Below are 25433 nucleotides of genomic sequence, written 5' to 3'. Positions count from 1 at the left end.
ATACAGCCCTTCCCTCCCCAGAGGTCAGGGGTGAGATTGAAAAATCTCACCCTTCTAACCACAGGGTTGTCTTCACAAGCAAACAAACAGCCCCCATCCTCAGGTGCTTTCCAAGTCATACAATTAACATAACAAAAGACACCTTTATTGCTTTCACCACTTGGGTAATACCAAAGGTTTCCAGAGCTCAGTGTCAGAAAGAGGAGCAAGGATTTATATTTCTTATTATAAATCACAACCTCATAGATACTCAAGAGTAATGATCTTAGAATTAAATGAGGTTATGCTCAGTAAGTGGTAGCTCTTACTCTACGTTAAAAGTTCTGGAATAGGGGAGATAGTATCTCAGACTCTCTTTTAATCTCCTGGGCCCTGCTGTGCAGGTTGTGTTTCCTACTGTGGAGCATGGGCTCCTTGCTCAGTGAGCTTGAAGGTTTCAGATTTCATCTCAGTCCTCTTCCATTTTCATCTTTTTAAAGGATTGTGCAGAAGCATTTCTCTGTCCCTCAGCTAAAGTGTTTGCCAGACTGAGCTAGGAGGAAGGAAGAAGCAAGTGGAGCTTATGCTTCTTCACCTAGGAGTAAAGTGAAGAAAATAAGGATCCATCTCATCAAAGCAAGATAGGATATTGTTAACCTTGAAATAAAACTGTCAGTTATTTGGGGGATGAGGGAATAGGGAAAATAGGGAAAGGGGAGTGGGAAGTACAGGACTCTAGTTATGGAAGGAATAAGTCCCAGAGATGAAAGGTATAACACAGGGAATATAGTCAATGGTATTGTAATAATGGTGTATTATACTAGAGAAGTGAGTTATACAGATGGACACCACATTCAGTAGGCCAAATTAAGGAGTCTATTAAAAAGCCGGCGGCTGTGAGGGGGCTCATGCACACCAAAATATCGCAGCCCCTAATGAGCTCAGGGATAGACTTAAAAAGGCATAAACCACATCCTGTTGTTAGTTTCTAAAAATCACCAAGCGCAGTGCAAAAGCAAAAATGCTGGATTAAGCAGATATTTATGGTAGGGGTACATTTCCTGAAATTGTTATGTCTGGAGTATTCTGCAGTATTTTTGTTAAGGTTGCAATAACACGGGTATAGTAACATGACTGTGTTATGAAATGCCCATTTATTATAAAAATGGTGGGGCTTATACTAAATCCATTTCCTAGGTGTCTCATTCCCCACTGGTTTGAAGACAATGAATCAAATCACTGATTCTCCTTCATTTTGTAACAGGTCATATGTTTGTTTTATCATTAACAGTTTTGTCTTTTGACCAGGCTTATAATCCAATTTATGATACAGTGTCCTATTGTAATGGCCATGAGTAAGAGAACGACAGGCCCTACTGTGGCTGAAACAAGAGTGGTTACCCATGGAGACCAGCTTAACACGTTTTCGAACCAACCATTTTGTTGTTCCTTTATCTATTTTCCAGGTTCAATATTTTTTTTCTGACTAGAGATAGATTTCCTTCAATTACCCCAGAATTATTAGCATAAAAACAGCAATTTTCTCCTAGTGCTACATAAAGTTCACCTTGTTGGAGGAAAAGGAAATCTAGCCCCTGCCTGTTCTGTAGGACCATCTGCTAATGAATCCATCTGGCTCTCAATGAGTGTGTTCTCATCTGGCTCTCAATGAGTGTGACCTAGGTGCCCTAGGTCAACATCTATTTGGGTTGAGAGTTCCCCTATATTGATTTCTCCTTTTATTAAGGTTGAATCCCCAACTTTGGTAGATCCTGCAATTGGGCACTAGAATGGTACCGTTTCCAGCAGTTTGAGGATGACAGGGAATTGATTAAGGTTCACCCACCGTCTCCATCGTATACAAATATTTGAGGTAAAATGTAGACTGGGATACAAAGTACATGAATTGAGCCCCAGCAGCACATTTTGTGAGTCCATTAGGGCAGGCTAGCCAAGTCTGATTCAGGGCTTGAAAAAAGTTAACTTGGGTCATTCCCAGTTACAGTTATTGGGGTTGTTAGTAGATGGGACAGTTCCAGAAACACCTACTCCTATATAATATGGGGGTTTGGAGTTAAAGCATAGCCAGCAATTGGTTCCTAAGTTTGGCTGAGAAGCATTTATAAGTCAATGGACAGCACTGATTATGTTTAGAAGATGCGGCTCTGGTTGGGGATTTTGCCGAGGGGGCAGTAGCTGATCTTTTGATCTAGGGGTAATGTTTGTAGGGGCAGTGGTCGGTTTGGGGGGACCTTTGCCTACTGGTATTGGTAAAGCTAGAACAGCAAGAGGACCCAGTGGTCTTTCTGGTAGGGGTGGGGTTTTCTTTTGAATGGTGAACAGGGTTCCCAGGTCCCTCCCAGATACATAAAGTCTTATCCCCCAAGTCCTACCCATTTCTCATGAGTCGGAAGTTGAGTACATTTCTCTGGCTGTGAAGGTCACTGGGTTACATTTTCCTATTACACAAATAGAGGGGTTGGGGTCCCTTTGAAATTTTAGGTGGCTGTCCCCATTTCTGTAGTAATTGTCAATAGTTGTTAGAGTTTCACATCCCCAATGGGGACAAAAGAATTTTCCTGAGTTTAAACATTGCCAACTAATTTGTCCTGAACCCTGACAAATACAGATACTTAATTTTTGTAATCCTTGTTTTGCTCTTTTTGTCCCACATCCCCAATTTTTTACCCGTATTCTTCCTCCCCTTTGGGAAGTTCTTGTTTCCCCAGTTACAGTAATGATATCTTAAAACAGAGAGCATAAACCTAATTTTAGTTCAGTCTGTCCCCAGGTAGATTTAGTAATATTTGTAAGTATTCTCCCATAATTCCATTCCTAAATTCCCATAACAGGAGGATTAGGTCAGTGGGGTTTACAGATGTACATGAACAACATGCGGTAAGGATTAGGATTAAGGTTGACAGGGAAGTCTTATCTTTAGAGGATCCAGAGTATCCTGGAACTTCCACATTGTTTTTTTTTTGTTTTTTTTTTTTCCTTTCTGATGCATGTGTGATGTAGTCAGGTGGGAATGTTGTTGACTTTGACAGCAGTAGGCATGGTTAAGACGACTGTGTAAGGTCCTGTCCACGTGGGGGTCAGGCTCTGGGCAGGGAACTTTTTTAGCCAAACTGAGTCTCTGGGCTGGCAAGTGTGTACTGAATCTGTTGATGGTACTGGCAATGCGTCCTGTACTTACTTATGTACTGCCTGCTGGGTGAGCTGTACAGCCTGTAAGAACTTGGTTCAAGAATGATTATGGGGGCGCCTCGGTGGCTCAGTGGGTTAAAGCCTCTGCCTTAGGCTCAGGTCACGATCCCAGGGTCCTGGGATCAAACCCTGCATCGGGCTCTCTGCTTGGCAGGGAGCCTGCTTCCTCCTCTCTCTCTGCCTGCCTTTCTGCCTGCTTGTGATCTCTCTCTCTCTCTATCAAATAAATAGACAAAATCTTTAAGAAAAAAAAAGGAATGATTATGAATTTCAGCTTTTATTTCTTCATGGAGAAGAAATAAAGACATTAAAAAAAGAAGGATGGGAGGGCGTCTAGCAAACATTATTTCATAAGGGGTGAACCCTCCTCGATAGGGAGCGCATCTCACCCTGAGGAGGGCGAGGGGGAGCAGGGTGGTACAGTTTTCACTGGTTTCTAGAATAAGTTTAGTAAGGGTTGCTTTTAGAGTCCTATTCATTCGTTCTACTGGCCCCGAACTTTGGGGGCGGTATGCGCAATGTACTTTCTAATTGATATTTAGAGCCTTGACAAGGTCTTGGGATATTTTGGCTGTAAAGGCAGGGCTGTGATCCCGACCAATAGTTAGGGGCAGCCCATATCTAGGGATGATATTTTGGAGTAACTTTTTAACCGCTATTGCAGCGGTTTCTCTTCTCATGGGGTGTGTTTCTGCCCACCCAGAAAAAGTGTCCATAAAAACTAGAAGATATTTGTATCCTGTTACCAGGGGTTTGACTTCCATGAAATTTATTTCCTAATATTCCCCTGGGGAAATTCCTCTTAACCTAATTCCTAGAGGGCTCTTTATCCTTGTTTCGTGTTAACTTGTGCACAAATGGAACATCTAGAGATAAGGTCATCCACGAAGTTACTTAAGTTAGGGATGTAGTACCTATCCTTTCAAAGTTCATTAAGTTTTGTTTGACCTAAATGGGTTGACTGGTGCACCTGATTAATTAAGGTTTGACCTGGTGCCTCAGGGACCAGTAGCCTGCTCTGGTAAGGTCCACCAACCCATTTGTATTTTGGGTGACTTCCTCCTGCACAGCCACACTGTTTTCTATTTTTGTGTAGGCAGGTAATTTGGGTTCAGGAATAGGCAATAGGATCTGTAGAAGCCCCACTGGTCTTTGTGCAACTTTCCTGGCTACCTGGTTGGCTCGCCTGTTTTCTTTGGCCTCGATTGTATCTCCTTTTCGGTGGCCTCTGCAATGAGCTATAGCAACTGCTTGTGGTAGCCATATGGCCTCTAGCAAGGCTAGAATTTTTTTTTTTTTAATGTCTTTTCCAGAGGAGGTAAGTAGCCCTCTTTCTTGGTATATTGCTCTATGGACATGAGTTATAGCGAATGGATATCTGCTGTCAGTATAAATGGTAACAGTTTTTCCTTCAGCATATTGAACAGCCTGGTTTAGGGTAATGAGCTCAGCCTTCTGGGATGAAGTTCCTTGATTTAGGGATTGTGTCCAAATAATTTTGTCTAATGTTACCACCATCACACCCGCATAACTGATTGGACATAACTGCTGCCGTCAGTGAACAATACGTCATCAGAAGTAGGCAATGGTGTATCCTTCAGGTCTGGTTGTGCAGATTGGGCCATGTCGATTATCTCCAGACAGTCATGGATGGGTTCTTCAGGGTCATCATCTGGAAGTAAGCTTGCAGGGTTTATAGCTAGAGTCTTTTGAAACTTAATGTGAAGCTGGTCTAGCAGAAGGGCCTGAAACTGAGTAACCCATGTGTTTGACATCTAGCGCTCAGGCGTATTTTGGAACAAGGTGTCAACTGAGTGGGGCACTGTTGATAAGGTTCTTGCCCCAAGATTAGATTGTTCTGTAGCTCCTTGAATAGAAGTTCTTCATGCGTCCAAAGGTCTCAGTGGCTCGGTCCGAACTGAGTGTACTGCACCTGTGTCAACCAGAAAATTAACAGGCTTGTCCCCTATCTGCATAGTGACCTTGGGCTCCCAGGGACTCAGTGAAAAGGAGCTCCGGTCCTGTCATTCCATTTTTTTTTTTTTTTTAAGTTTAGGCCTTTTGGTGTTTATCGGGGGTCCCTTTTCTTTTTGGGTTTTTCTTCCAGAGTCTGTTTCCTTGATAGCTGTCACTACTATTTTTGCTATTTGATATTATATCCCCAACCCAAGCAACCTGATAGATGACCCCATCTCCAGAGGATTAGAACAATTATAAATGACAAAAACTCAGAACAGACATGGTTAATGATCTGATAGGAGAGTTCACTATGACATGATTGACAAGAAAACTCAGTTATCTTGTGATACATAACATTTCAATAGCCAGAACCAGAACGTTACATATCAAACAAGCAAGCTTAATTAGTCAACAAGATTTTATTTATGATTTAAGTCTTGGGGAAGTTTGTTAAAACCTTAGAAGGTTTCTAAAGCAAATGCCTAAATAGGATCAAGGTTGGTAAAGACCTGATAAAGGCAAAACATAGAAACTGGATTTTTCTATGCAGGCGGAAAGAAAATAACTATTCACATTTTTTTAATCAATTCGCTTTTTTTTTTAAAAATAAAGAGCAGACCAACAATTGGGAAATACTTTGTCTTTTTGAATAGAGAGAAAGCCAACTTATGATCTTGTATTCATGTCTTTAAAATTTATTCATTTTAATCTTAATCCATCCTGACCACAACTAAAATTTGTTTTTAAAGAGTTCCCTTTACAAATTTTCTACAACTTTTCTTTGCATTTAGATTTGTCCCAAGTTATTTCTTTTTAAATAACCATCTCATTTAGAATAAAATTACCTTTTTTTACTGTTTAAAATGCATTTCCATCCCTTATCCTTTTATTTCCGAAAACTTTTCATACAGCCTCATTTTCTTTTATGAATATCTCCTTTATATTCTGATATAAATATATCCTTTAGATATATATATATATCCTTTATATTGTTATATAGATACCTATATATGTATGTAGATATCTATATTTATCCATATAGATATAGACTGGATATAGATACATACATATTATATATACTGTATATTTTGGTATAGCATTATATCTCCTATTTTTTATATACAGAGTTGTCTTCCTTATTTTTATAGTCTTAGTTATAGTTAGTAGAATTTTTATTTTTTATAAACTTTAATATCCAGTGAAGACCAAGGAGTAACCAATTATGAACTGTTACATTGGAATTTTTTAGATGGCAAAGTTGTGAATTCAGTTAGGCATAAAACACATTTATCAACAGATTTAAATATCCTTCGTTTCTTTGTAGTAAAAAGTCAAAAGCACAAACCTATGTCCAGTCATTAACGACTTAGCACTTTATCCTATTTGGAAAAGACCTAGATGTCCAATGAATTTAATTTCATCCAAGCAAAACTTTAAAGTTTTAGCTTACCAAAGACTTAGAAACTATTTTAACAATTATCCAAGAAAACTTTGAGAGAATTAACAATCAGTGTAGTCATTTTTTGGTAAAAAATTGTAACAGAAATAACACAAGGTTATTTGACTTTTAGTAAACCTTCATAGAATAAAAGTTTTATGTTTACTGCTGATAGCTTTAAAGACATGTCTATCTTAATTAGACCAACAAACTTAGTTTAAATACTAAATTATGTTCCACTGGATCCTCCCCATGGTCAATTTTCACCTGAGACATGTGGGGAAATCAGGAGTGGGTGGTCTTAGGTCCATGGTAGTCCTGTGGATAGTGGCTTTGTGCTCCAGCCCTCTGAGGTCCTGTCTCATCATATGATATTAAATTATGCTTGTCTAAATGCTGGGTCACCTCTCCCTGGTCCTTCCACTCTTTCTAAATTAATCTAGACAACTCTAAAGTGTCTGGACCAACAGCCCAGGTCTGTCTCCTCTCAATGCTGAAGTTCTCTCTCCAGAGCAGCAAATGAATCTCAGCCAGAACTCAGCTCAGGCTGAGGGGCCTCCGTTGCTCTGCTGATTTGTCTTTTTAAGTTTTGCGGCCCAGGATCACCAGGAAGATACAAGATTGGATAGGTGCTAAAAATATGCTTCTTACAATGATTTCATGTCAGTGGCAGAGTCTGGGCTATCTCTCTCTCTTTCTGGTTGTACAGCAGCACCCCTGCCCTTAACAGTAGTAGTAGCAGTAACCTGGGTTTGTAGTACTGATCCAGGGGACTCCTGGATGGCTCTGTTGGCTGAGAGTCGGACTCTTGATCTCAGCTCAGGTCTTGATCCCAGAGTCTTGACTTCAAGTCTTGTGTTGGGCTCTACACTGGGCGGAGCTTAATCTTAAAAAAGAAAAAAAAAAAAAACTACTACTGATCTGTATTTTGGGTCAAGTCCGCAATTAGAAAGCCGCACTTTCTAATGACCTGGAGACTCCTATCTTCCCCAACACGGCCTTCATCTATATGGACCCCCTACTACCAGCAGTCACTACCTCCCTAGGCCCTTTATATGGCCTTCCTTACTGAAGAGGACTCTCCCCAACCAATCCCAGCTTTTAAAAACCTCATTGCCTTGATACCATGTCTCTTGGAATATTTTGATGGCAAAGTCTAAATTCTGAGTAAAGCATCTTGCCAGATTTCTCCCTCAGATGAGGTCTCCAGGCCAGATAGAGTCCTGACTGTAGGACAGCCTGCTTTAAAAAGCAAGATGCAGGGGCGCCTGGGTGACTCAGTGGGTTAAGCCTCTGACTTCAGCTCAGGTCATGATCTCAGGGTCTTGGGATCTAGCCTAGCATTGGGCTTTCTGCTCAGCAGGGAGCCCGCTTCCCCCCCCCCTCTGCCTACTTGTGATTTCTGTCAAATAAATAAAATCTTTTAAAAAAAAAAAGCAAGATGCAGTGTTGACTTCTGTTCTTCCATAATTCTATCATCATCACTCTCCTGCATGGGGCCATTAATAACCAGGGCACACCAATACGTGATTTTCATATTAGTCCATAGGTAAATCTCACCATGTCATTACAGAGTATTGTCTCTATTTTGTGACCCAGGAGCCCAATGCCGAGATCACGTGATGCTTTGCTTTTTTTGTTTTGTTTTTGTTTTTGTTTTTTTGTTTTTTATTTTTTTCTCTTCCTCCCAGAGAATCTGTCCTTTTTGTAAACTTCTCCTCAAATCCTAGAACTGCTGGTTTCCCATTCTGGAAATTAGTCCCTGTAACTTGGGTCTATGTGAGGGATGCTAGGGCAAGGTGCATGTCAGGAAAAAATGAGTTATTTTCTTGAACTCCCTTTTTGGTACATTCCATCAATTACACAGATTGTTTTCTGCAGAAATGGCAAAATGTGTTTCCCAAACTGAAGAGCCCATTTCTGGTTCTTTGAGTGTATGATAGGAAGCTGGAAGGCAGAAGAAGGTAACTGCTATAGGAAGAGATTGGAGAGCCAGTTGTGTGTGGCAAAAGAGGAAGGTGTTGATACCCAGCAAGTACAGTGACCCAAGCACAGATACAGGCGTGCAGTCGCCCCTGCGCACACATGACTAGCACTGAATGAGCAGCAGTGGAAGAGTAAGCAGGGCTGACTTGCTTAAGCTCAAGGAAATGTGCAGATGGAGCCCTGCCCTGGGCCTTGTTGTGTGGTCTTCTCTCCAGGTATATCTCTGGGAGGCCATGCAGTGAGGGAGGCGAGGCAGCCTAGGGCCAGGATGCAGGGGTATAGGGACAGGGAGCTCTCTTGTTCACTGGACAGCCAACTTCCCATGGACCATGGGGTCTGACCCCACAATGTGACATCATCTCTTCATTTGGATGATTGGTCTCACAGGGTGGCCCCTCCACACCCCAATTCCCAAGTCTGACATTTACCTGCTTCCAACCAAGTGTTCCCCAGGACATAGTAAGGGTTTGATTATTCATTCTTAGGACCCAAATCTACCACATCTTCCTTGCTCAGAGTTGGCTTACTACCTTTGATAGGAGGAAGGTGGATTTTCTGGAAAGTCAAACTCACATTGATGTGACCTAGCCCCTGCAAAAAGAGGTCATATTTTTAATTTGAGAAACAAATATTAAACCAATGTCATGTATCTACATGATCTTACCATTCCACTAAAAGAAATTTAGGTATTTTTATTGACCACAACTAATTGAATTTAAAAGAGGACTAGACCTGGTGGGAAGACAGGATGGGCTGGTAAGGCCCAGAGGATCCAGCTCATCTGCTGGGTGTACATCCCCTCCGGTACTGGGGACCTGACTTGTACACAGTAAAGCCCTACCTTGGCACAGCCAAATGCCAGGGATGGAGACTTTGGATTGACTGGGGAGGAGTGCTCAAGTCCAGAGTCTTAGCAGAGTTAACGAGGACCCCTCCAAAGCATTTTTCCTGCAGTGGTGCTATTGATCTCCTAGTATGTTCCAGGCCCTGAGAATGCACAACAACTATGTGTTGACCGCATAAACAGCCATAGAAATTAAATGAGGAGGTAACAAGTTCACCAGAGATAGGAGCCAAATGGAGGAATGATAAATGGTGCTGTGAACTCCTGGGGCCGAACTTCACCCAGCTTAGTGTCTGAGCATCATGGATGCTATGCCTTCTTGTTTAATCAGGAACTGCAGTTTCCTAAGGTTTAAATTGGAGAATATGCTTCATGGAGCACAGAGGACACCAGATGGTTGACACTGAGGTTCTCTTTATTTTTGACTATGTCTTTACAACCATGCAGGCAGGGGTAACTCCCACATCTACCGCCCAAACCCGAATCTTCCTCTAGAAATTCAGATTCATATTTCTAATGCTAGAAGATGCATCTCTCCAAAGATCCTATTAACTCCCAAGTCAACATCCCAACCCCCTCCCTGAATCACCTTTCCTTTTCCTGCTCACATGGGGCAGATTTTCTCAAACTGTGGCTTCCGTGCTCCTTTAAGATACACTTACACCTGGGATTCTGTGCCCAGAATAAAGCCTATGATATGTGTATATCCAGCTAGGCAGGCATATAACAGGGGCACAGAATGGGCTCTGGGTCATAGAAGGTCCTGTCACCACAGTGAGGACAAGGGTTGGCACTAAACCAGACCATGCCTGGCCGTCCCAATTCCTGCAGCATTTGCTTCAGCCTAGCATGCAGCTGGGCAAGTCTGCCCAGGTGGAGGGTGCCACGGACATCCTCGTAACTCTCCAAGGGGGCTGGATACAGCACATGACTCAGCTTGCTCAGCCCGATGGTGTGGTGCAGCAGGTTCTCTAGGACGGCCATGGAGATTGGGTTTCCACAGAAGCTGAAGGTTGTGAGCTGGGAGCAGCGGCCCAGGGCAGGCAGGATGACAGTGAACTGGGAGTCCATGATCCCACACTCATCTAAGTCCAGGTCCTGGAGGGTGGCAGAGGCTCTCTCTATCAGAACTTGGAGAGGTGCAGGACTCATATTGGTCAGGTTGACCCCACTGAGACCCAGGTCCTTAAGCTGACTGACGTTCAGGTGCTGGGACAGATGTGTCAAGTCAGATTCCGAAAGCAGGCAATTAGTTATTGACAGGGTCTCTAGGGGGGTCTTCAGGCAGCTGGGGAGAGACAGAGCAGTTAGTTCTGGGGGCGTGGAGGTGGTAGGCAGAGGGACATGGGGATGACTCAGGCCTCAAGGAAAGATAGGCCCATTCCACCCAGATCCAGGACTTTAACAGATGATGGTCAAGCCCCAGGACACCACCTGGGGAAAAAAGCACTCAAGTCCATCCAAGTTTCAGGGGAGTCCTTTCTCCATTACTCATTTTCTGGGTGATTTGGTCAAGTGAAGGAAATCTCAAGTGCCCCCTGTGCTGTCAAATGCAGCATAGCATGTCCCTCAGAGGTGCTGTGAGTATCAATTAATCCAACACTTGGAGGGGAGCCTGGCCCCAGGTCTCTGATAAGGAAAGGAATTGGTACTGGGAAACAGGACTAGAAACGCTTTCAACTCGGGCTTCCTTCTGGCTGCTTCTATGACCCCAGTCATTGGTACCTGTTTCCGATGAGGTTAATGGGAGATGTGCACAAAGAGCTAAACTGGGCAAGGCCTGGCAACATGCCGCCTGCAGGGCCTAACATAGATCACTGTATCATCCACATACCAGCTATCACCTTCCACAAGTCTTCACTCCAGCTCCCTTCCCCTCACCGCCCCACCCCCCCACCCAGAATCAGGCATTCCCACTCTATTGCCCTATGTGGAACCCAGAGCAACCCTTTACAGAGAGGGAATTGGAGGCAGGTTTGGAGGAAGAGACTCAGGTTGACAAAGCTGCCAAGTGCAGAACTTATGATCTGAAACTTTACATCAGATATGCCTTCCCTTCACCAACACTCTCAAGTTTGTTATTTTTGATCATCATAATGTAGACATCATTTTCTCAGAAAGAATTCCCAAAGACACCCTCACCTGCCACAAAGCCCCCCTTATACAGATTCCTAACTAGCAGCCCCTTCGGATAGTATCTATCCTAGCTCATACCTCCCACCTCCATCTGGGAGGTTATCTGACAACATGCATGGAGACAGAGCAGGGACAGTGTGTGGACCTTCTAGAGACTCACACTGCATCTGGCACTGTCGACACCAGATGCCCGTTATCATTTACTGAAATAAAGAAGGGCTTATGCTGAACTGCCAAGAAACTTCACCATCCCTCACCTGAGCACCTGATCCAGACGGTCTTCCAGGAAGGAGATAGAGTCCAAATAGAGCTCCTCAAGGTGGTGCAGCCTGAGGAACTGAGCAGTGAACTGGCTGACGCAGTGCTCCTCCTTCGCCAGGGTGGTGTGGGAAGACATGTGGATGTGCGAGAGGAGGAGCCTGCGCAAATTGCCCATCTGACCCAGATGAGGAGCAAACTTCCCCAGTGTGGACAGTTTCCAGGTGCAATTCACTTCCAAATCCTGGATCGAGTCCAGCTGTACAATTTCCAGGATCTTCTTGATGTTCTGTATGGGCATTGCGAAAATCTTCAGCTTCTTACAGCACAGGTGCAGCAGACCCTTCCTCTGCTGGACTTTCTGGATGAGGTAGGCGAGAGACTCATCAGGGGTACCTTCCTTGAGGCAAAGGTCTATCAGCACCTCCACAGGAGCCAAGGGTGGCTTGGGCCCTGGCTTGCAACCATCTACTTTTCGCTTCTTCTTCATGGGCTGGGCCACCTCTGGCTCCAACAGAGAGTACATACTGGCCCTCGTCCCAGACCACACGATCCAGAAGTCCTGATGAGCATTCTTCCGTAAATCTAGCACCTGCAGTTTCCACCTCCTGCAGGGAAGATGGGAGACAGACTAAGATGTTTTCAAATCAATGGGGATTAAGACTTGAGTCTCAGAATCAAGGCAAGGCCCAGATGCCTGACCTGCACTTTTATTCCACACCCTTGGATGTCAGTGGCTCCTTGGGCTACTGGGATCCTTCCTTCTTGGTCCCCACTTGCAGTACCTCTAAGTGCCACCAGGAGAAGATGGACAACTTGTTTCTTTGGTCACCTCTGCACCTCAATCAGCCTTTCATATCCATAGCCTGTTCCTAGAGTGACCCCAAAGATGGCCCCAAGGCTTCTCTGAGCTTCCTCACAGAAGCCTCTGGCCCACCCTGTGGCTTTGCACTTTCCCATGAACCCACCTCTATCTTGCTTGGGCCCCTCAGGGCCCTCCCAGGCTATGGGATCACCCTCACCTGGGGCGAACCTCCTGGGCAAGCAGGACATCAAGTCCATCGAGTGCAGCTTGAAAGGTCTCCTGGTGGGGCTGCTGGTCCTTCATCAAGGCCCCCAGAGGGAGGCAGGCGAAGGGCCAGGCCTGCACCATCACCTTCAGGATCTCACTGTACCTCCCAGCAAAGGCCGCCGTGAACAGTGGTGGGAAGAGCTCCATAGGCAGCACTTCCAGAGCAGCAATGGCTGAGGCCTGGTCCCTCAGCAGGCTCTGACCCGCTAGGTCCAGAAGTCTGGGTGGGGCTGGCATGCTCATCCTGATGAATCTGCTCCGAAAAGAATCCTGGCGAAATATTCAGGGAACAAGGCTGAGTGCTAGCAACCCCATTATCCCTCCATCCTTGAGAGAAACCAACTCCAGGACAAAGTCACTCTCTGGCAATAGTTGGGAGTCCTCCATTTACCCCAATTCCATTCTCAGCTAGGTGGCCACAAAGCCACAGCTTTGCCCCTGCTGGCTCTAGATGTTCATCTTTCCAGGCCCCGATGGGGGAGCAAGATCACCACAGGTCCCATACCATATCCAGCTACCTCCACATTTAATTCTAGTCCCACTGTAGAGTTAGTTCTGAGAAACCTGAAAACTGACCCCATGCCTTTTAGGGAAAAGTTGCTGATTATCCCAAGTATTGAACATATACAGAAATAAGGGACTATCACATGGCCCAAAATAAGGCCCTTCTCAGCTCTAACAAATAACCCAGACTTGAAAGATTAAGGAACATCTGGACAAGGAGTACCATTACATCATTTAAAAATTTTTCAACTGTAAAAGTAGCATAACAGTACACTACAGCATGTGGAAGTTGGGGATGAAAAAAATATACACTATTTCAAGACAATTTTATTACATGTCTCTCCTACAAATATGAGAATTACTATGAGAATACAGAGCTCACATTCAGAACAAAGCCTCCACTTTTAAAATTATTCCATAAAATATTTTTTCTCCTGTGGAATATATTTAAGCTTTTAGTTTCTTATTTTTCCAAAAAAGCTTAACTTGTAAAACCACACAACAATAAACTATATGAACTATAATTACTGAACACAAACTAAATACTTAAAATGTCATAAAAAATCCCAACTAATCAGAGGTCTTTCATTTCCCAAAAAATCTATCTGGTTAAGAAATACCATAAATGTCTATAAAATGGCATACATCAAAGCAGAAATCAAAATGTCTGAGATTAAGGAAAAACTGCATTTTGAGGCAAAAGCAAAGCCTGCTCATTCATACTATGTGGCTGAGGGCAGTACGATGGTGGCGTCCCAAGCGTAGGGCTCCTGCCTCACCAGAAATGTATATGGTGCAGGGAGGAATCTGCTCAGATTTCAAGGTCTTACCTCTGGCTTCTCAGTAGCTATATTATCCTTTCTGGCTACACCTCCCTTTTTCAGATCCTAGCTCAAATTTTTAACTGAAAGCACGATATTATTATCACTGGATCTCCATCTAGTTAATCCAGATTGGGTTTTTTACCTTCTCCATACAACTGACTGAATAATATGCCCCATTCATGATAGAAAAAGAAAAGAAAACCAACCTGGAGGTATACTTGGGGGAGTTTTGGCCACATCAGTATAACTCAAATGTTCAAGTTAAGACAGCTTTATGCAGACAGTGGTGTTAACCCAAAAGAAAAAGAAATAAAATAAAATAAAATTCCAAAATATCAAGTAGTCACTTACACTTTATGTTACCTAAAACTGCAAAACATGTATGCATTCATAGAAGAACAGATGTACAATTGAAGGATGGCTGGTCTTCCAGATTTTGAGGGTCAGGTCTTCCCTGAAGGAAGTCAGGTCAAAATTACAACGAGGAGTTGGCCAGGAAAAGGGAGGGGGCAAGGCTGTTTGTAATGGGACCATGGGAAATACTCAAGACTAGGAAAAATACATTTTATTTTGTTTGAGGATCTCAGACTTTTATGGCTACTTTAAACCCAAGAGCAGGGAGGATATCCACTATTCTTCCCAGGAGGTAAGAGGGATTTCCTCCTAGAAGGCTGAGATCAGCTCTGCAAAATGGATGGAGAAGATTCAACATAGGAATCTGGGCTACAGAGAAGTCAGAACCCTACTGGCAACCAAGCCCAGGACTCGACTAGTCAAATTCTAACAGCCACTGAGGGGTTAGAGCCATGAGCTCTTTGGGCTCTTAGAGGCAGGGAGAGAAACAAGCATGAGCTAAATGCATGTCTCCTTGTCATCAAGAAGCTGCCACCAGAGAACTTCCTCTTTAGGCTCAAGTGTCCTCTTCCACATCCTGAACCTTCAAAGGCAGAGCAAGTCTAGGCATTCCCCAGGGGCCTTGGCCCCAAATGTGATCTCCAAAGGTCCCTTCTGAAGTATATATTGACAACTGCCATTTCCTCATTCCTGGGAAGCAACTAATATAAATACAGCTTTGAAAAGTCCCTTCTGGTCCCATCCCTATCCAGCTGGATGTCCCTATCCAGCTTTTTAATTATTCCCATTCTTCTGAGACAGTGCCACTAGGAACAGGAATAAAACTTTTCCCTCTCTCTGTATTAAGCTCGGTACCCAAATACCAACACTTATTCCTCACAGAATTTGAAGCTATATTTGACATTTAAGGATCTGCCAAATTTAGGGATGATTCCCATGCTGGGCTGGATCACATTGGTGGTTCTGACATTTTAGAACACAGAGTACCTCTCCACACAAAGAATTCTCCAGGCTATTCTTTAACCCTTGCATTATGATGCCCAAACAATTCTTCTATACCACTGGTGAGGAGATTGGGATTCTCTGAAGGATGCTGTCCACTTAGTATCATCATGGAGACTGCTTTCTCCAAATTTCTGCCACCCGTATCAGCAGGCTTTGTGTCAAATAAGGTTAAACTAGAATGTGCTCTATGGGCATTTTAGCCCCCAGACAATCACCGTTATCAATCAGCTGCAAGAGACTGAGATTAGTAACAAAGATAACTGTAAATGTCTCTGATGACTAAGCAGTAACTGAGCACAGAAACGGTGCTCTGGAACTTTTCATCCAAACTTCTCAACCTTTGCAGGAAATTTAAAGTTCACTGTTAATTTTATTTTTAGCCCAGTGAATCGGGACCCCACTCCCTGCAGGGAGTAACTGATAGACACCTTCAGGCAAGGGGTTTGTCCTGGTGAGGATCTGCCTCACCAAGTGGATGGACAATCTCATTGTTAGAGACACCTGACTGACAGACTTCAACTGGACCTCAGCAAAACAGGACAACTGCCTAAGTCCAAGCTTGGGAACGGTCTATGGGAACCCAGGGTCTAGGAGATCCAAGGAGGCAGAAGTGACCACTGTCTTGAGATATAAAAATGTTTAGTATGAGCCAAACACCCTTCCCTTGTGAGGTAAGTCCTACTCCTCCATCCACCTCCATGCAGAGCCTTTGGATCAGGGGACACGCTGGGGGTCGGAAGCAGGAGCACCGGGAACACATCTATATTGAAGGGCTGTCCTTCCTGCACAGGATCAGAACTGGCTCAGGACAACTCCCACAGCCAAGGCATGAATTTTAAAAATGTTTCTATTGCATCCTGGTCACCTTTTCTCATGGTCTTCATTTGCTACGTAGGCCAGAGCATCTCCTGAGCTTATTAGAGTGGGTGTCCTGAAACCACCTTTTCCATTCACAGAATTCCAACTGGGATCCCAGAGCATCATCTACCTTACTGGGGCCTTTAGAATGTTTCTGTGCTTCTGCCCTGTGCCACCTGGGCAGCACTCTGTGTCCCTGGAATGTCAGCCCACCTCTCTTGGAGCCTGGGGTGTGGCCACGATGCTGGGAATACCTTCCCATTGTATCAACCGAAATCAAGGAATTTTTCCCAGTTCTACCAAATGCCATAGACCATGCATTCTATTGAGCAAACAAATGAAAAAGCAGCAAGCTGAAAAACAAATCAATCAGGGTTGACTGCTTTGCATGGTAGTGCAGGGCCATAAAAATGACAGTGCATGATGAAACTATGTAAAGCCATCTTAAGAATCCACAAAGTTCTTTCTCTCTACTTACTTGTGATCTCTCTCTGTCAAATAAATAAAATCTTGAAAAAAAAAAAAAGAATCCACAAAGTTATGGTTTTTCCGTGGCCATTCAAAAACTGTTTTTTGCCAACCATTAAGAATTCTCTTTCTATTCATTATAAATATGTTGAGAAACTAATAAAATAACAAAACTACTATTAACTTAGTATGTTGGTTTTAAACACTGGAAATTAAACCACTTCTCTGCAAAAAAATGCATCAAGAGTAGTTTTAACATTGCTTATGGTTCTTCTCATAAAACTTCTGGTACAGAGTGAGCACATTTCCTATGCCCTGGAGAACTGTCATGCTGCTTTCTAAGTTTGGATAGACTTCTAATATTTATTCCTTCATGTTTTCAATGTCATGACATATTTTTGAGAGAGTTCCTTTAGTGTGAAGACTTCTACCAGAATCACTTCCTCTGAGACATCTTCATCCTTTTGTCACAGCCATACTCTCCCTTCACACTTCTCTGGGAACTAGAGAATGTGACTTTGAAGCTGGATTTAGAATCACAATGATGAATAAAAAGAGTTGAAGTTATCAAAGCAGTTCACTTCTCTAGCCTCTGGTTTCTCAAAACATGAAATGTCACTAACAGGGAGCTAAGACTGATTCTTCCTTTCCATATACAGCAGCTGAGGCTCAAGAGGGTGATATACTTGCACCCATGTCACACAGAAGGCCATGGGAGTGGGACACAGGAATGAGGCCCCTGGCTGCTGGTCCAGGGCTTTTTACGGCTGTCACTTATGCCAGCCTAATGGGAATGTGCCTAGAGAAACCAGCTGAAAATGGGAACATTCCACCCTCTATGTGTGTCAGCAATGGACAAGTTCAGAGAACATATCTCACCACAGTCCAGGGGGTCAGCAAATCTTTATTCTGCTGAGGGCCATGGGCCCTGCCAGGCATCCAGAAGGATGGGTTGGGGAGGGGTGCAATATTCCCAGGAAGAAATCAGAAAGGCCTGAGGTCTTGAGGCACCTCAGCTTACCAGATGTGTCTCCCCAGTGAAGCAGGCTCAGGACAATTTCTGGGAGGACACATCACCCTACCCTGCATATCCCTGGCTGTATCAAGTAAGAACATTTGCAGCTGGAGTGTCACTCACAGGATGTGAGGAGCACAGATGCACATGCGGGCCTCCCCCACATGTGGGACAATGGATAAGAAGGGAGCCCAGAGAAGCAGAGGGGCCACAGGAGGCAGAGCTCTGGGGCATCTCTACCATGGCCTGGTCATGCTCTGATCATCCTCTTTGCTCTCTGCACAGGTGAGGGACACTAAGGAGGGGACCTTCAGGCAGCCCAGAGTTGACCCTTTCCTCCCTTTGCCCCAAACTCCTCTGAAGTCATGGCTTTCACGTTGACCTATCCTCTTTGTCCTCTTCCTCTTAAGGTCCAGGGTCCAGTCTGTTCTGACATAGACACTCTCAGGTTCTGTGGCTATGGGACAGAAGGTCATCATTTCCTGCTCTGGAGGCAGCAGTAATTCTGGAGTTTATACTAGATACCAAAACAGGTATCATGAACACTCATGTGCTGCATGACATTCCCAATGCACAAGGTTGTCCCAGGCCTCCATCCATTCTCCACCTCCATGTCAGGCCATATGGCCTCCCTGACTGCTTTGGGCTTTAGCTGGAGGACTAACTGGGCACTATTATTGTTCTCTTTTAAAGAGAAGGAGTTTTCTTTCAAGGGACCTCTTACCCTCAGGGGTCCAAGCCCACATGAAAGTGACCAAAACTCTGCCCCTGCTTGACACCAAACAGGAGTTAAGTGTCTGGCATCTGTAGCCAGTCTTACTCCTTCACTCCAAGCAGAAGTTCTAAACATAACTATGGCTTTGGGAATGGGGTCCCTAACACACTAGAGCTAGCTCCTTCTTATAAAAAAGTAACAGGACCAGGGCACCTGGGTGGCTCAGTCGGTTAAGCATCTACCTTTGGCATTAGGTCTTGATCTCAGGGTCCTGGGTTTGATCCCTCATAGGACTCCCTGCTCAATAGGAAATCTGCTTCTTCTTCTTCCTCTGTCCCTCCCCTCCCCCCTTGTGTGCATGCTCTCTCTCTCTCTCTCAAATAAATAAAATCTTAAAAAAAAAAAGCAGTAGGACAAATGCTCCACTGGGGAAATGACTGGGAAGTATACAGGTTACTCCTGCATCTTCCCTTTTGAGCATCCTCAGGATGCAGATTCCATCCAGCTCCTGGATGACAAGAACAAAGGGAACAACAGGGTTTCTTAACACACCTGAGACAGTTCGGGGACCAGCTTACCTTAAGATGTTTTCCGTCCACTCTGGTCCAGCTCAGACTGGCCTCCGGTCCTCCAGTACTTGGTTTCCCTGGTCTCCTATCCTCTCAGTCACCTCCGTCTACCCAAGTCTGAGAGCAAGAACCAAAATGCTCCAGAAACAAAGAGGCTGTGTGTTAGCAAGCCATGGGCTCCTATGAAAATCTCTGCGAATATTGCTGAGGAAATGGAAAACCAGAGACCTGACCCTGCCCGTTCAGCGGGCATCTCCTCTAATCTCCAAATCTGACCAACAATTTCCCATGGGCTGAACGAGAGAACAACTGGATTGACAGACCCTGTGCTCTGTCAAAAGCGACCCCTCCCTCGAGGACACGGCCCACGTTCCGTCCCCTCTGCCCCCCCATACCCCGGCACCTCCTTAGGGGCCAGATTCCTAGAGCAGCCACCCCATTTCAACTGCACACCCGTCCAACTTGTGAGAGCAAACAACAAATGCAGATGCCCGAGTTCGATGAATTGTTACGTCCGCAACTCATACGCGCGGCCAGTCCTAAGGAACAGGTAGCCGAGGGGGCCCTAAGCCAGAAGCAGCACATTGTTAGGTTTTCACTCCGACCTCTGTTGTGAAAACTCAGTTTTCAGATGGAAAATAGAAGTGGGAGTTGGGGGGAGGGCAGTTTACCAGCGATTAGTCCAAGGTCACTCCACAAGAAAGAGGAGGATCCAAGGTTTGAACTTACGTTTTCTTTAGACCGTGCACCCGCCACGTGGTATCCCCTGCACGGAGCCTGGAGGGAAAGGAAGGCCGCTGGCTCTGCAAGCCGCCCTACCCTCGCCCGCCGGAAACAGCCTTATCCGACCAATCCTGGTTTCTCTTTTCTTGGGGCGAAATCTCACGAGATCCTAGGATCACAAGCGGGGTCGCCCGGGGAGTCCAGGAGGGGTTTGTTTTCATAGGCTGGGCGGGGACTCGGAGGTGGGGAGGGGTGGTGCCTCTTGGCCACGCCCACCTGACTGTGCCAGGTGCCAGACTGGTGGGGCATGAGAGTGGGGGTCGGGGATGGGGAGGATAAGGGTGGGGTTAGATGAGGGTATGGAGGGTGGGATGGGGTAAGGGAGGTGGGGAATGGGGGATGGGGGTAAAGGGAATGAGGTAGGGATGGGGGGATCTGTAACTCCCCACACTCTAACCCCTCCCCAGGGCCTATGCTTATGGACCTATTTCTCGGTGTGGGGTGTGGGGTGTTGGACCCTGAACGAGGCTCCTCGCCCAACTCCCACCTCCCTTGTCTAAAAAAGATGTCCTTGTCCTTGAACTGTCTAATGCTCTGTACTACCTGGACTTTACCATTTATGTATCCTCTGGGGGAGAGGAGACCCCTGTCAGGATTTGATTAGATTGTCCTCTTTCCAGAGCGTGCTTGCTTCACTTGCCTCCTTGGATTTGGTTTTACAGAGTTTTTTCAGAAGCCAGATTCCTACGATCGCTCTACTCCCCTCCCCCAATCCTCAGATAACTTCAGCTTTCAACAGGCAGGGCTTCCCCTCTTTCACCAACAAATACCTTTTGACAAAGTCAGGACTAGACCGAAGGCTGAAAATATGAGCGGGCCGTCGTGAGGAGGGACCAGGTCCAGGATGTTGAGGAGAGATGGAAAGCCACCCGCCTCCTGGGGCCTGGTGTTAGGCTTCTCTCAGAGGTGTGCCTTCACCCTTGGGATTTTGTGTCCCCGGCCACCAGGGGGCAGCACTGGGGAATCTGGAAGCCAGAATGTTTGCAAGAAGTGTGTCAGGTTTGGGCACCTGCTTCCTGCCAGTATGTTTGTAGGAAGAAAAGTAAGGCTTCTGGAGAGATGGCAAGTCCCAGATGGATGAGGAGCCTTTCCTGGTGAAGAGAAGAGAGAGGGGTTAAGAACAATGCGGAGGTCGACTGTATTTCAATTAAAAAAAAAAAAGAAAAGTGCAAGGGGGCGGCCCCATGCCTCTTTCGAGCTGGCCTAAGGGTCTATATTCTGTCTCCTCAAACTCTGAGACTGTGTTTTTCTGGAGGGGGAGGTGGGGACTGAGTCTGGCACTGTGTCCTTGTCATGCAAGTGGTCCTAAATCTGATACCACAGGCCACAGGAAGGTGGTAGTTGCTGAGAGCAACAGGGCAGTAAAGGCTGGGTAGTTTTCCTGAATCTACCCTGCCATTCCCCCAGATATCCCCATGCCTGGGAGCTATGTCAGCTACACAGTCAAATTAATGTATGAATACATAGGTACATACAGATGAGGCCACTGCCTTGAACCCCAGTCGACCTATGATCTTCACCTAGAACAGAGCTGACTAAAAACTCAATTTTTTCAGCTTGAATCTGGAGACACTCAGCTTCTCCTTCCCTCTGATCTTCTGGATTCATTCAACAAACATTTGTCCTTGAGTGGTGCCGATGCAAGCCTCAAGCAGATATACTCAGTCTCTGACTCATAAGGTTTGGAGCAAAAACTAAAACAATAAACAAATAAAAACCCCAAACAAGAAGTTATTGTTTTCAAGTGGCAAGTTGTAACTAACTCTTCGAAGAAAACAAAGGGGCTGATATGGAAAGTTACAAAGGCTGGCAGGCTCCTTCTTGTTGCTCAGGATCCTTGTCTGAGGCCTGAGCAGGAAGCAACCTTGGGAGCTTAAGAGGATCCTGGACATAGGGTTCTGAGCATAGAGAAGGGCTGTGCAAATTTATCATAAAGTGTTTGGTCAACTTGAGAATAGAGACTGGCTCAGAGGGGTGGGTGATGATGACAGCAGAGGGGGACACGAAAAGGTGATCCCTTTGAAGATTGCCCATGCTTATTTTTATAATCTGATTGCTGTCTTCAGACTGTCTGTAAATGTCTGTAAATGTCTAAATGTCTGTAAAATTTGAAAGCAAAAGGCAGGTCACATGATTGATTATATAATGCAATTCTATTCATATGAAATTAAACATGAATGTACCATTCATTCATTCATTGCTTCGACTAATCCTTACAAGTGTTTAGTGTATTCCTGGGAGGGAACGAAAGTTAATGGGCTCTACCTTCTGGGATATATGTAGTAAGCAGGCCAAGATGTCCAGAAGATGGTCATTAGAATAACATGGGTTATGTTAAAACACTTTATTTATTTATTTATTTATGTAATTATGTTATTATTACATAACATGGGTTATGTTAAAACACTTTATTTATTTATTTATTTATTTAAAACACTTTATTTGTTTGAACAACTTCTATCATAATTTTTTCCTTGACCAGTGTGAAATTAGAATTATTTTCATTTTTTAGAAACACGAAAAAAAAGGTCAACCTGTACTGAATTATAATCATAAAGGAGGCTTTTATAACTTTCCATGAGGGAAGACAAGGAGGCGAATGTGTTTAAAGGAGGCTGTTCTGCTATGTGTCTGGAGCTGAGAAGGCCTGGGTCTAGGCTGACCCATGGTAAATGAGACAGAGGAAAATATTTTCTTCTGTGATCACCTAAAGTAAACCTGAAAAGGAAAGAACCTGAACTCTCCACCTAATTATGCTGGGGATAAAAGTCGTAGAGCACCAATTAATGGTAACATTGGCTTTTTGGTTTTGTAACCAGATTCATGCAAGGATGCTGTGAACTTTAATGCTTTCTTGGTTTTCTTCAGATGAAGACACTGAGGCTAGAATGGACAAGCCACTGGTCCAAGACAGATTTGGATGAACAAGGAAGGAATTTGGTGCTGTGAAATTGTGGTGTGAGGCTCCTTGCCCCCAGTGCGGGACTTCTCTAGGTTGTGTTCCCTTGATACCCAGTGCACAATTAGCTCCTGATTTAATAAGACATCCCTGAAATAGCCTCTTGGACTCCCAACCTGCTGCGAGATTAAGCTGATTGGGAAGGACTTGAGAATTCCAGATGATTGGTGTGCATTCCCTAGGCCGTATGTGTCCTGATTTGGGGGAATCATCACTTTTGAAAATTCTTTTGGGGTAGCTATGAATGAGTTTAGAGAGAAGGGCTTGAACCTTCAGAATGTGGGCAGCATCTTTTGACCCCAGACTCGGGTTTCTGTCAGAAACTGGGCTTGTACAGGGCAGGAGAACCCTCCTCCAGAGTGGGGAGAGACTAGTTTTGTGGGGAGAGGAACCCACTAGAAGGCCAAGTGCTCACTGACAACTGACGGCAGTACTTTTGCATCTCCAGGTGCCACACATCCAGCCTTAAAGTAACTTTTGGAGAAGAGGACCTAGGTGTTCCCTCCACCTTTCCTGTCTGCACCCTCCTGGGTGCTAAGTGTCAAGACTAAGGGCAAAGGAAGAATTAAGAATCATCAGAACTCAGCAAATTTGCATGGAGACCCCTCTTGCATCTCAAATATGCACAGGGGATAAGAGAGTCTTGAGTGTCTTGTCCAAGTATTGGGGTCTCAGGAGGCAGATCTCTGGGTTGTCTTCCCCATGGCCTTGGCTCCACTTCCCTCCCCCTCCTCATTTACAGCACAGGTGACCCCAAGAAAGAGGTCACGTGGATGTGTGGACTGACACTCCTGTCCCTTTCCCCAGGTTCACCTGGGCTACCCTCTCTGCATTTCTCCTTCCTTTCTGGGTCCTGAGCCTGGTCTGCCCTGACCCAGCCTCCCTTCCATGTCTGGGACTTTGAGACAAATCATTGCATCTCTTGCATTGGAAACAGCAGCCACACTGGAACTTATAACCCTGTCTTCTGGCACCAATGATGTCTGGAGCAGCCCCCACACTCCAGATAGATGTTGTGAGCTCTCTGCCTTCAGGGCTTCCAGCTGTATTCTCAGGCTCCAGGGTTGGGAACACGGCCTCCTTGACCATCTCTGGATTGCAGGCCGAGGGCGAGGCTAATTATCACCGATTGTCGGAGGACAGCCAGAGCATTTATCTGCAGGGCTCCAAGCCCATTGGGAACTAAGATTAAAACCTGCATTAAATACTCAGTGTTTCAGAGCTTCACACCAACCAGACAGCCAGGCTATGCCTTCTGTTTTCCTTTCTGCTCATCATCCCAGAGGCATAGGTGCTTCAGGAAAGGGACCCATACAACTCCTTTTGCTCTTTATGATGATGTGGGAAAGAGAAAGTCTCCCAGGGGACACATAGCTTTGCAAAAATGAAAATAAAAGCTCCCTTCTTCCTCTGTGGCCTTGGGATGCAGACTCTGTCACCTTCTTCAGTGGCAACACCGGGGGAAGAACAAGTGCTTCTCATTGGGCTGAAACAGTTCAGAGGCCACGTCACCTGAAGACATCTCTCTGTACCTCAACGTGGATTCAGGCACTCTGGCACCCAGCAACACAGGTCTCCATCTTACCTGTCTCTATGTGGGTTGGACCAAAGTGACACAGATGGTCCAGGTATTATTACCCAGTTTTCTATTGCTGCATAAGAAATTACCATAAATCTAGTGGCTTGAAACAACACCCATTTACTGCTCTACTTTCCCTGAATCAGCTTAGCTGGGTCCTTTGCTCAGGGTCTCCCCGACCTGACATCAATCAAAGTATGGTGGCTGCATTCTACTCCAACAGCTCAACTGAGGATCTGCTTCCAAGTTAGTTGGCAGAATTCATTGCCTTGCTGGTGTATAGCTAAAGCTCTGGCCTTTTGAGGGACTTTGGCTGTCAGCACTGTGATTTCCTAGAGGTGGCCCACAGCATCCTGTTTGCCGTTTGCTTCTACCTGACGAGCAAGGGGACCTCTTTTTCCACTTTACTAAGAGGCAGTCTTCAAAAAAATTTTTTTAAATTGAAGTACAGTACACATAATGTTATACTAGTTTCAGGTGTACAACATACTGATTTGACAACTCTACACATTATGCTATACTCACCACAAGTGTAACTGCCATCTGTAACCATATAAGACTTTTACAATACCCTACTACATTCCCTATGCTGTGCCTTTCATCCCCATGACTTGTTCATTCCATAATTCGAATCCTGTACCTCCTACTTTCTTTACTCATTTGCTCCCGTCCCCAACCCTGCCCCCCAGCAACCACCAGTTTGGTCTATGTATTCATGGGTCTGTTTCTCCTTTGTTTTATTGTTGTTTTTTTTTTCATTTGTATTGTTTTTATTTTCTTTCTAGATTCCACATATATGCAAAATCAAACAGTGTTTGTCTTTCTCTGACTTATTTCACTTAGCATAATGCCCTCTATATTGTAAACGGCAAGAGCTCATCAAGAGGGAATCTAATATCACATAATGAATTATGGGAG

General features: G+C 44.8%; 2 protein-coding genes across 4 annotated transcripts in view; one reads left to right on the top strand and one right to left on the bottom strand.

Annotated features, from left to right (window-relative positions):
• The window catches only part of LOC308354676 (immunoglobulin lambda-1 light chain-like), a gene marked incomplete at its 5' end in the record, with an annotated part of 1188495 nt that overhangs the window by 303398 nt on the left and 859664 nt on the right, over window positions 1-25433 (top strand). The window lies entirely within an intron of this gene.
• Window positions 10128-14449, bottom strand: LOC308354625 (melanoma antigen preferentially expressed in tumors-like; the record flags this gene model as incomplete). The annotated part of the gene is made up of 4 exons (XM_080822195.1): window positions 10128-10704; window positions 11810-12418; window positions 12833-13152; window positions 14417-14449. 4 exons carry the CDS (start codon window positions 14447-14449, stop codon window positions 10128-10130), a joined length of 1539 nt encoding a protein of 512 aa, XP_080678321.1.

Source organism: Martes martes (genome assembly GCF_963455335.1).
Source record: "Martes martes genome assembly, chromosome: 13".
Lineage (NCBI taxonomy): Eukaryota > Metazoa > Chordata > Mammalia > Carnivora > Mustelidae > Martes > Martes martes.
The sequence above is the reverse complement of the archived record's forward strand: the minus strand, read 5'-3'. Positions and strand labels throughout refer to the sequence as shown.